The 12,211-nt window shown below is 37.2% G+C and overlaps 1 protein-coding gene across 2 annotated transcripts; it reads left to right on the plus strand.

The window, feature by feature from the left end:
- The first annotated feature begins 1,302 nt into the window (after window positions 1-1,302).
- LOC144658237 (galanin receptor type 1-like) lies at window positions 1,303-11,576 on the plus strand. Of its 2 annotated transcripts, none has more exons than XM_078518631.1 (2): window positions 1,303-1,679; window positions 9,344-11,576. In XM_078518631.1, exon 2 carries the CDS (start codon window positions 9,398-9,400, stop codon window positions 10,451-10,453), a length of 1,056 nt encoding a protein of 351 aa, XP_078374757.1. In that variant the 5' UTR covers window positions 1,303-1,679; window positions 9,344-9,397; the 3' UTR covers window positions 10,454-11,576. The 2 variants fall into 2 exon arrangements, with proteins under 2 accessions (XP_078374757.1, XP_078374756.1); XM_078518630.1 differs by lacking the exon at window positions 1,303-1,679 and adding an exon at window positions 2,386-2,453 and having other exon boundaries at window positions 9,330-11,576.
- The last annotated feature ends 635 nt before the right edge of the window (window positions 11,577-12,211 follow it).

The following is a 12,211-nucleotide window of genomic DNA, read 5'->3' on the forward strand; positions in this document are numbered from 1 at the left end:
GGTTCATTAATAAGTGGAAATAATAACATAGTCTCGGCTTGGGTATAATCTTAGCATGTTCTTCAATTGGAATCCTAGAAATAGTTAAGCCTCTAGAAGATATGTTAAGCGACGTTATCAGTTTCTAGTATACTGCCGTGTGAAGTTCCCCCCCCCCCCAACCCGAAAAAATAAACGTTATAAATGCCTGCCAATAATGCTCACATAACCCCAAAAATCGATATTTATGTAAATATAGTAATAAGTAACTTGCAGTGGCATAGGGCCACTGAGCGGCTATTCATGATCCACTGTTTTCAGATTGAATTCACTGGAAACTTAGAAGTGTTGGTTTTTGCGGAGGGAGGAAACTCTCAGAGCAAGGACGAGAACCAAAAAACAAACTGAACCCCCATTTGAAGCCGGGTCCAGGAATCGAACCCGGGATAGAAGGCAAGCAATCTCACCACCGCGTCTATATTTTTCAGAAGGAGTCCGAAATAATTTTCCGTTGAACCCAATCACGTTAGTAAGCTAACGAATCGGAAGAGTATTCTGGGTTGCCATTCGCAGCTTCGGCGGCAATGTTTGCCTCTGTATAATTTTAACAAAGATATACAACAATGCAATCATGCCGGAAACCTTATCAGGCCGACAAAAAAGTAAACCAGTCGGCTCACTTGTTTGTTTAAGGATAAGATGTAATGAATGTAGAACATGGTGGCCCTTTCAGATAAATCATGCATTATCGAACTTCGTATTTGGCCTTCAGTTCGTTACGTCTGTTACAGAATCGTTCAATTATCTATAAATAAGATAATTTTGCTGTTTTTTTGCGCGTCATGAAAGGATAGGGCGAATGCTTAGCATGAGCATGATATGAAATAATATAAACATGAAAAAATTCAATATATTTTTGACGTAATCTAACTGAAAAGAAAATAAACAAAGAAGAAAGGTTAAAAATTGTAAATTTAAAAATATAACAATAAAATATAGACTGAAACTATATTTTTTTTATGAAATTATTAGACTAGTATAGTTTTTATACTACAAAGAAAAAACGAAAAGTGACTAAAATTTAACGCAGCGTGCTTTGATTTTGTTTACCTTTCTGGGTCAAATTCGGTAAATATGGCCTTTGATCCACTGCCTGCAAATGATCAACTAACGATGAAGTAAAATGATCCGAAATCAGGTAGTTTCATTAAATATTGCTTTATTATAAATTTCCAGAAAGCTTGTCAGTGCTAAAGGCAACTTGAATAGGTCACGTCCGAAACCTTGAAGAAATGACAGACTTGTGATGCAAATGGCAATATTTCTAATCATTTGTACTCATTATTCCTCGGGATGGCGCTAATAGTTCATCTTAACTGTCTTCCGCCTAACATTGATTGCTGTCTTTTTGTGTGTTTTTAAGGCTTCCCTTAAATTAAAATCGTTCTTAAAAGTCCATTTATCATGAAAGCTCTTCCTTTCTGAAGTTAATAACATTCAGCTTTATCACTGATCACCTGCTTTTGCCATATATGTACGACAAGTTTTCATTGTCAATGTCGAACAATTAACACAAAAATATGTATTGTCAGAAAATAGGTCAAATCGTTTATGAAAAGTGACGACTATATCATTACAAAGCATATGCAAAATTATTTTTTAGAAATTGCTTCCATTTGCGCTTACGGAACTCCTAGTCGGTAAGTAATACTTATTTTCTTTACTAGTTTTTATTAATTTCCTCTTTTTTATTAAAATTATTTCCTCGAAAAAAGCTAACAAAATTCGATTTAAAATAATGCTGTGAATCTAACGCGTGAAATCGACTGTAAAACGCTCCGAGTTTGAAAAGCGAGTCCTCTTTGCCTGTGGGCGACAGAGCACGGTTATTTTTGAAGAGAAATTGTCAAAATAGAACCAAGGTGAAATAATTAACTTGCATCTCAGTAAACGACGGTTATTTTGTTAATGCTGGAAATCGAAAGTCAGCGTTGAAAAAGCGACAGCATCATTTTCAGTAAGCTAGTTGAAGAAAAACATAAATTGTTCAAAGTAATTTAACGAAGAGTGTCCAGGCTGATTTGCTCCGTCGAAGTTTAAATCTGAAATAACGTACAAGAAATTTAATAGAATTTGAAATTTACTCCGAAAGTAGTAGATTATTGTACCTTAAAATAAGTAAATGAATTTTACGAAAGGAAAATACTGCCTTGGATGAACCAAAATCTACATTAACCAAATAGGACGTTGTATTTTGGTTGCTAGGCGTTCGGAAAACCAGTTTGACACGCTGAGGAAAAACGTTTACATATTGCTATGAACAGTTTCTACAAAGTAATAAGAGAACATTAAAGTCCTACATGAAGACGAGGTTTATTTGTTTTTCTAGCTCCTAGTGTTTATACATGAACATCTGCACCGTCCGTAACGTAGTTGAGAAAGTAAAAAAAAATCGTTGGAGCTCTTTTTTTCTGGTAAGTACAAAAAGAAACCTACTTAGTTGTAATTTTCGTCATGTTTTTCTGTTCTTTACCACAAGGAAAGGGTACTAAGATGCATTTCTCTTTTAGGAAAGCGTTTAAGTGGAAAGAAATGTAATTTTTTTTGTAGAATCTTTATTTACCGTGCCTAGAATAGGTGTTTTTGTCACCTCGGGCAGGCAGAACCAAAACGCGGCCAAAGGCGTAAGATTCGATTTACTCAGCAGAGGTGTTTATTAGGCGATATAAAAGAAGCAAGGCAGTTTGCGGTTAATTTTTAATCTCACCAAGGCCTATTCAGAGTTGAAACGCCCAATTTATTTCGTCTTGAATATGTAAATAGGTACAGAAAGAAATAACGATATATCAATTAATATTGCAGTTGTGAACTACAAAAAAAGAGAGAAAACCAATCAATGGAATGTTTTTTGATAATCATATATTTTTTTCCCGTAAATTCAGTGCATCTATCTCCTCTAACAAACAGAGCCGAAACAATGTCAAGCAGAAATGACATTATGATAATTAGGTTTATTCAACACAGGCCACTATCAGGAGAAACTATAGTTATTGAAAGCAATTGGAAGACTAAGTCTTTAACGAACGAGCATTTGAAATAATAATTTATTATTTTTCTTGTAAATTTAAAGGATTATTTAAAAAAATAGCAAAATTTCAATGCCTCAGTAAGTCAGATAATATCTTAAATTTTCATCTACGATTTGTTGTTTGATTTGAAATGCTAAACACAGAAGTTATTGTATGCTGTAGATAAGCCGCTATTTATTTAACAAATGTATTAGTACAACTGGCAGTGGACAGCGGGCCAATCAACATATATGACAATTTTTAATCAGTCGCTCTGTCAGTTCTTATACATCACACAGTATTTGAAACGGGTTCATGACCCATTCAAGGATGGTGCGCAAAGCGTGGTATTTAGCCAATTCTTGAAAATACATATTATCATTTGCGAAAACAAAAACCACTGATGGAAGAAATCGCAACCCAACGAAACGTTAGCGATATTCTATGGAGCACTAGCTAAAACTTAGAAACAAAATAGATTTATTTTGTATTTATTTTTTTTGAAAACATATACCTTGATCACCGTTTGGAAGCTTTCTAAGACTTCTAAAAGTTATCAATTTGTGGTAGCACTAGGTGAAAAAAGTGTTCTCTTTAGTACTATTCACTGAAATAATTGCAAAGAGCTCAGGTTAGTTTTAATACTTTGCACAAATTAAACTCTTACGCTTTTATAGATATCTTAAGAATGGTATTGGAGACAAACTATACGGAAACAAGAACATTGAGAAGCTTGAGAAGCTTAAAATCGGGCGCTTTGCCTTGAAAGGCAGGGTTCAGTACAGCAGAAACCACGAAGCAGTTACTTAAGTTAAGCACTCAGTCCGACTGTGTTTGTGTAAGTCACAGGGCTTGCATGAGCTGTATTAGTGTGCATAATATAATATCTAGAACGTTGTCGAGATTGCATTATTACTTAAAGACATGATGGTTTCAATTTATAAATGTATCTCACACAATACAAATAAACGATTGAAGTAGACGAATAGACAATGTAAAGTTTTAAGACTTAGCAAAGTGCAGTGTATTGGTAATACTGTAAGGTGCGGTTTCACCTGAAGGTCGTGTGCTTTTCGGTATTTTCCAGGCATTGCACTTTGATGGGACAGTACTACAACTGTTTACCGGGAAACTACTATTGTCAAGAAAATGATCACAACTTGTTGATGAATGATTGAACATTTGTTTCATACCATTACTGTAATAGCAATTGATGAAGGCTTTTAGTCCTGAACCAAAGTATAAGGACTGGGAAATACTGAAACCCATTATCAGCCACCTTAAACGGAAATATCTTGTTGGTGTTTCAAGGAATCCAAGGAAACTTCACTCATCCCATGTATCTATGTATTGCGGTATTTTGTAATTTTTTGAGTGATTTTTGGGGATGTTTGGCAGGTGATAGTTTTTTTAGTAAAATTAGTAAAATTAGTAAAATTTAGACAACTAAGAAATATTGAAAATTTAATGTGAATTTAACATTGGAATTTGAAGTTAGAAATTGGCAGACGGACACCAAACAGCCCCGTGACATCCGGGAGTGTTTTTGCATGGGGGTCAACTGTGTGATGATGTTTCCATTTTTTTCTTCAATCCCCACTGATAAAGAACTGTTGTTGGTGTTATGTTGGTGTTATCACATGTCAAGCCTTTAACAAGGTATGAAAGAACACAAGGATTTAAATTATTCTGGTGCTCAATTTTTGCGTAACTAAAATTAATGTTACTCAAATTCCTGATGGATTCTGTCTTAAACTGTTACGAGCTTAGTATTTCCAAATTATTGCATGTCAATGTAAGGCAAGACAAGACATGCCTTGGTTCTTATGTAATTCTCTTAAAAACATATAAGATATTGACTATAATTTTGTCTGTGCTATGGCAATTCACAGTGGGGTGGTCTTGATGTGTCTTTAACTTGTAGACTGGACTGGACTAGTAAAACGCGGACTAGTAAAACGCGGACTTGTAAAACGCCTCTAGACACTTCGAATTCCTTGGCCACAATCATCTTACGGCTCTCTTCAATACATAATGTCTCAAAAAAACAGTAACCTGACAGAAAGAAGTCAGAAGCAAATAAGGTCGAAAGACCGAATTTGAACATATAACGGCAAATGTTCTAATGTCACGAACGTAGGAGTCGTGTAGGCCCGTCACCTTTATTTACCACATACTGCCCCCAAATTAAAACAGTACCCTCAGAAAGAAGTCAGAAGCAAATAAGGTCGAAAGACCGAATTTAAACATTTAACGGCAAATATTCTAATGTCACGAACGTAGGAGTCGTGTAGGCCCGTCACCTTTATTTACGATTGACTGTTGATTTCTGGACGGGCCCCGTTCTACCTCGTGCGAGCAATAAAAACGACTGCACTCAACAGACTTCAAGTAGTGGAAAGAAAGAAACATATGCACATAACTCATAGCATCAATCCCGTTGTTTTAGTAGGGGTTTGCAGAACGAACATGTGCTATACTGCAAAAACATCTCCACGCTAAAACAGACCATAGAGTGCTCAAAAAAGCTAGAAATATGCCGTCGAAGAAACACACAAGAGCTTCAAACACAAATTGTTTCGCTCGCTAAACCGTTTAGTTTTATCCGATTTACAAGCGCTTGTTTTACAAGTCCGCGCTCTACAAGTCCGTGCTTAATAAGCCCTCGTTTTACAAGTCCGCGTTTTACAAGTCCGCGTTTTACTAGTCCGCGTTTTACTAGTCCGCCTTTTACAAGTCCGCGTTTTACCTGAGTCCGCGTTTTACTAGTCCGCGTTTTACAATTCCGCGTTTTACTAGTCCGCGTTTTACTAGTCCAGTCCAGTCCTCAAAATACAGTATGCCAAAACTCCCCGCCCTCTAAAGATAAGTCCTTGACGGTTCTTGTCGTTTTTCGGTGCCTATATATTCATCTTCGGCATCTTTCTCATCCACCTCTCGTTCTGTCCTGTGTCTGTCATCACACGAAAGAAAAGCTGATTCTCAAAAAATCTGCCACAAAAGGAAATTGACAAAAACAATATGAAAACCATATATCGAAAGTTTCTTATTCTAAAATTTTATCATACGTCTTAATTCAGAGCTACAAAGAAGTTCCTCCTTTTGAGTTATTGATACTGTTCTTACAGTACCTCTTTCCACTAGCGAAATTTTACAAAATTCCTTCGCGGCGAAAAGGTAGCGCGAATCCAGAACAGACTCCAATCGAGAGTGGGTTAATTCTAGATTACTATTAATTAGCTATTACAACATTCATTTTTAAAATAGTTTCCCAAGCCGACTAAGCTAACTAAACGTCGAGTGTATCTTTCAGTAAACAAAACATGCCGTTGTGACGCCGGAAATCCAGCTCACGCATACTATACCCCGTGACTCACGCAAACCTCCGACATACGTGCTACTACAGTCATTCCTTTCTAAACATTTTTTTTTTGACCACCACCGTACCTTTCTACCCAAAAAACTCATGAAACCGCCCGGTTTTAACCTGTTTTAACCTTTCAAAAATTAGAGCGTTCGAAACTAAATAAGATCCGTAATCACAAACAACATACAGCCGTTTACCAGCACTCTTTAAAACTCCTGAAACCCTTCAAAATCAGGCAAAATAAATCTTTGAAATAACCTTTATCAAAGTTTCTAATTTTTTATTCAGTTCTATAAAATGCCTTTCATACACTACTGTCAAACAAAAATTTCAATTTCCTCAAAGTTTCAAGACAAAAGAATAACAAATATTTCGTGCACAATGTAATTTGATTAAGCCAATATTATCACGTCTAAAAATACTTCAAGCAATTCAGTGAAAACCCGTTTTTTTTTTTTCGTATCAACGAAAACCACTTTCGAATAATAAATACATGAAAATAACAATAAGATCAAAAGGAAGAAAGGAACCTTTCTAATTATTTGAAGACTTTCAAAGCCGTGATATTATGCATCCAATCCGCGATAAAATTTAATTACAACAAAATCCAAGTTCTCATTTTGAATTCCATTTTTTTCAGTTGATACCTTTATCCAACTTGTGAAAAATTCCATTCAAGTTCCTATTAATACTGTACATTCCCAATGTTTTGCTCAGGTCTTCAGAAGCGTCTTACTAACCAAATCTAAAATAATTCCAAAACATGCTGTACAAACATTCTACTCTTTGTGACAAACGACTTGACGACCAATTGTTCAGAAATGAAAATCGACACAGTTCTTGCTAAATAAAAAAAAAGTTTTACGGCGGAGTCAGGCTCAAAAAATATACCGCAAGATCACACCCCCATTCATAGTCAGAAACCAGTAAACCATCTAGTTTGCTAAAAAAAAACACACTGCGTGACATCAATGACGTTACCTTTTTCATTTACAAAAATAACTTTAACTTGTCAAAGTAAGTGCAATTTCACAATGGTGAATATCAGTACAGTATGGGGCCCAGTTCTCGGCCACTTTGTGTTTAACGCGTTTTTTCACAGTCCAGTTGAATCAAAAGAAAAAGGTATTTCCTTCAAACGATAGACTGATTCATGTGCTTTAAGTATCTTGAGTTTGATCGTTCAATTCGATATAGAAAGCTCACACGTCGAGTTTACGCGGAGGTAGGTGAATTTGCATTCCCAAAAAAGTTGTTTGTTTACGGCTCCAAATTCATGGATGTAGTTAAATTCGTATTTTATCCAAAAGCCCCCACCATACGAGCTAATTTTTGGCATGTGAAACGTAGAATAATTCACCTTTCTGCTTTAGTTAACTTTTCGTTGAACCGTTGTATTTTTTGGTCTTAATTTACTTCGAAATTTTTTCTTGCGACGTTTGCGTATTTGCCAGTTCTCGGCCACCCTGCTCGCTATCACAGCTTAGCGCTTGGTTTTTAATATAATTTCATCTGCTGCTGCCAGAATGAAAGAAATAAATGTTTTAAAAATAAAGTTCAATCTTATCTCTAAGTTTTGAGCTGACTCTTGTCTTGTCTATTATTTCTACAACACCTAAATCTTTCAAGACCTTTTCACTGCAAAATAAACCATCTAAATGCACGGGTCACACAATGCGGTTTGGCCAGAACCTGCACATAGGCAACTAGGCGCGTTAAAATCCTTCTTTTCTAAAGTAAAACAAAGCATCATAAAAATAATTTGGGATCGATATAGTATAAATAGGTTTACAGAGTGATTTTATGACTGTGAAAATTAATTGAGCATTTTTTACAGATAATTACGGACAAGCTTTTTAGTGGCCGAGAACTGGGCCAAGGTTGCCGAGAACTGGGCCCACAAATGGAGCTTTTATTTTTATTATTGCTCGGGCAAATTAATTTTTGACCGGTCGATAGCTTTACACCAAAAAGCTGAATAATGTAGCTAGCTCTGGGAGAAATTTCAAGTTCCTGCAGTTCTTCTGAGGTAAGAAATACAAGTTTACGTCAAAAGTGGCCGAGAACTGGGCCAAGGTGGCCGAGAACTGGGCCCACAAATGGAGCTTTTATTTTTATTATTGCTCGGGCAAATTAATTTTTGACCGGTCGATAGCTTTACAACAAAGAGCTGAATAATGTAGCTAGCTCTGGGAGAAATTTCAAGTTCCTGCGGTTCTTCTGAGGTAAGAAATACAAGTTTACGTCAAAAGTGGCCGAGAACTGGGCCAAGGTGGCCGAGAACTGGGCCCACAAATGGAGCTTTTATTTTTATTATTGCTCGGGCAAATTAATTTTTGACCGGTCGATAGCTTTACACCAAAAAGCTGAATAATGTAGCTAGCTCTGGGAGAAATTTTAAGTTCCTGCGATTCTTCTGAGGTAAGAAATACAAGTTTACGTCAAAAGTGGCCGAGAACTGGGCCCCATACTGTACTTTGCCCCGTAAGCTTTTTTCTCTGTCCTTCCGCCGAAGCAAAAAAACACAACCTGATTACACATTAACCCAAAAGTCGACCAAGTGTGCCTGCAACGATTTCCTGTCAAAACTAAAATGAAAACCATTGCGGTATGCGTCACCCGTAGCGGTTTTGTAGCAACCCCGAGCTATCCCCGTCTTTTTGGCCGCGCCAGGAGACTACGCTCTAGGACGACCAAAGGGTAAACCTTAAATCGGCCACGCCCGATTAATTAGAGCTAACAATTTTCGGTCCGCAATGTGTCTCTAGAACACTCATGTAAGAGTGAAAAATGAAGAAGAAATGATGTTTCGATATTCTTGTATTCTTGTACGTACAAGAAATGTTTTCATTGTTAAGATAGTTTTTAGCTCAATGTAATGGTTTTTTCTTTTTTCTCGTTTGTCCTCTATGCAGAATTGACCTTGCAGAACTGACTTCACGATCTTAAATACTGTGTTAAGTAAAAGTGGCACAGACAGAACATGAGCGTTCTCTACAACAATAGCTCCTTTACAAACTCCACTGCGCCGGCGCCGACGGGCTCACCTCCTCGATCAAATCAGATAGAAGAGGTTGTGAAGATGGTGACGTTTTGGATAATCATCATCGTTGGTATTATGGGCAACTCCCTTGTCATTGCAGTTGTAAAGATGTTCCGCAGTATGAGAACAACCACCAACTACCTCCTGCTCAACGTTGCCGTTGCAGACATCACCACCCTTGTGTTCACGGCAATCCTTTTTATACTCATCATGACAAATAACAGTTCATTCCCTTCAAGCGCTCTTGCAAGCTTCCTTTGTAAGTTTATCACCACCAACACCGTTGCTATAGTAACGCTTCTGGTGACCGCGTTGACGCTAACGCTCCTAGCTTTCGAGAGATACCACGCTCTGGTGAAACCTCTGATTGTATCTCTCAGGCTTACAAGTGACAAGATTGCTTACGTCATAGCTGCAATCTGGCTGGTTGCCATAGCATTGGTAACTCCCTTGTTTGCAACCTTAGATTATGATACAGAAAGGCGTTCTTGCTCTCACGGCAAAGCAAACTTCGAAATGATGATCTACATTGATTGCTTGATCGTTATTCTCACCGTGGTTCCATTCACGCTGATCGCCTTTTGCTACTCGCAGATCATCTATGGCATGTACTTCAAGAAGACAGTATGCCGTAGTAAAAGTGAGAGAGGTCACATGCGAGAGGAAACGAAAGAAAAGAGAAGATTAGTGACACTTCTTATCATGTTGACTGTGGTGTTTTTTATAGCCTTCATCCCTTATGGGATTTTGTTAATATTGAAAGTAAGTAAGGTAAACCACCGACATGTGTTGTATCTCCAGCCAGCCTCTCAGTATCTTACGCTGTTGAACTGTTCGGTAAATCCTTTTATCTACGCATTTCAAAGTTCTAGTTACAGACGCGCTTTTAAGCTCATTATAAAGAAGATGCTTTGTCGTGACGTCACTTATGAACTTTCTGAACTGATTGAAATGCGCACCCGTACTTCCGTACGAAGCAGCGTACGAAGCGTGTGATGAACTTTTTTACCTACGTGAAAGGGGTTCTATAAAAGTCTGCAAACTTATAAGATTTTAAAATATATCATGATACATAAGCTTTTAAAAGCTATAAACGTAAACATTGTTAAGTATGTGTTATTTCAGGTGAAGTAGAAATCAAGGACTTTTGGTCAGAAGTGTACCAACAACATTATTATTTCTGTAACCTTAAGTAAAAGAGGGAAATGGTGTGGAAGCCTGGCAAAGTTTTTGTTGTGTGTTTTTGTTCGCTATTTTGGGGGTTGACCCTGCACAAAACCTGCCAAAATACAATAGGTGGTTACGTGTGTTCATGCAACTAACCAATAGAATCATAGCGATTACGTAATTCATGCATAGTGTACGAGCGCAAACAAAATATGCGCAGGTTCGTGGACCTTCCATCATAAATCGTGGCCACTTTGTTTGCTCCTTTAATGTTTGCCGGGCTTCCGAGTCATTTCCCTCTACTCAGAACAATGCTGTTACCATTTGACTTAGAGCATTTAATAGGGCCATCTTGTCTACTGTTCTTGTAAATATTCATTTTTGATTTTTGTTTTTTATTCATATGAGTAATTGGCCAAGCGCGTGGTCACGATGGCGGGATATCGGCCATTTTTTCTGCGTATTTATGGTTCGAGATGTCAAAGTCAACACGCCGAGCAAGCTTGAACAAAAAAAAAAATTATTGTGATGTACCTTGTAGTATAAGGTGTAGTTATCAAATTAAGTCTACCATGCAACAATGTTATTATTACTGTAACCACGGACGGTGGATAACTTGATTATTTAGAGTATTTAATTTATATACTAAGGACATTTTGTTTACTTATCTTATAAATAATCGTTCTTTGTTTATTTATATGGTAATTGGCCGAGCGCGCGGTCAAGATGGCAGGATGTTAGCAAGTTTTTTTCTACGTATTTAGGGACCGAGACGTAGTGGAGATCCATAAACACGCCGAGCAAGCTTGAAAAATAAAGGATTTATTATATGACCCGAAGGGTGCCAACAAGATAGTAAATTTGTTTATTTAAGAGCCAGAAAACCAGCTACATGCAAACTCGATGGCGCGTCGTACTTCACCCTGATTGGGCCAACTGAAAAGTTATTTCATTTCGTTGTTCGTCGTTCATTTCGTTGGCTTACATTTACTTGTGTTTATAAGGAGATGTTAAATTCCTGAATGGGTCGAGTTGAAGTAAAAAGCGCTACAACAAATAAGAAAATTTAAAAGTCTTAAAATGGCTTAATTTGCACATTAACTGTCGCTTTTTATCCTTTGACGTTTTGCAAATGAATTACTCGCTTCTGACGCTGACGCTCGCTTCAAACGTTTGAGGTTTCGTTGTGAACATGCATGCTACAGTGCCTAGTTCGTAGCCTGTGCCGTCTTTATTCTTAACATTTTAGAAAAACTTACACAACAACTACGGTTCAGTTCTTCCTCAGGTATGTCACTGACTTCTCTGTTCTTGCTTTCTGCCGAAACAAACCGCTACCATGTCTTCATGCCACTTTTGCGTTTTAAGTTCTGTATCGAATGGCTGGTTTTCTGTTGCAAAATAAATTCAATAAACTCGCAACATTGTTGTTTTCTTTCTCTTTAAGACCTATTTCTTTGCTTTCAGACTCCAGATCGTTAGAAAGAGACAGAAAATCTTTGTGTTGTCTCGGAAAATAGTTTTCATATAGCCTGTGTACAGCCGTCCACCTCTACACAGGTTATTTTCATAGTGCAAATTTACGAC

The sequence above is a fragment of the Oculina patagonica genome, chromosome 6, assembly GCF_052425735.1.
Source record: "Oculina patagonica isolate OP01 chromosome 6, crgOcupat, whole genome shotgun sequence".
NCBI classification, from domain to species: Eukaryota; Metazoa; Cnidaria; class Anthozoa; order Scleractinia; family Oculinidae; genus Oculina; species Oculina patagonica.

Bases quoted from the DNA above. Each gene is read 5' to 3' on its own strand.
- LOC144658237 (XM_078518631.1), top strand. From the start codon at position 9,398: ATGAGCGTTCTCTACAACAATAGCTCCTTTACAAACTCCACTGCGCCG.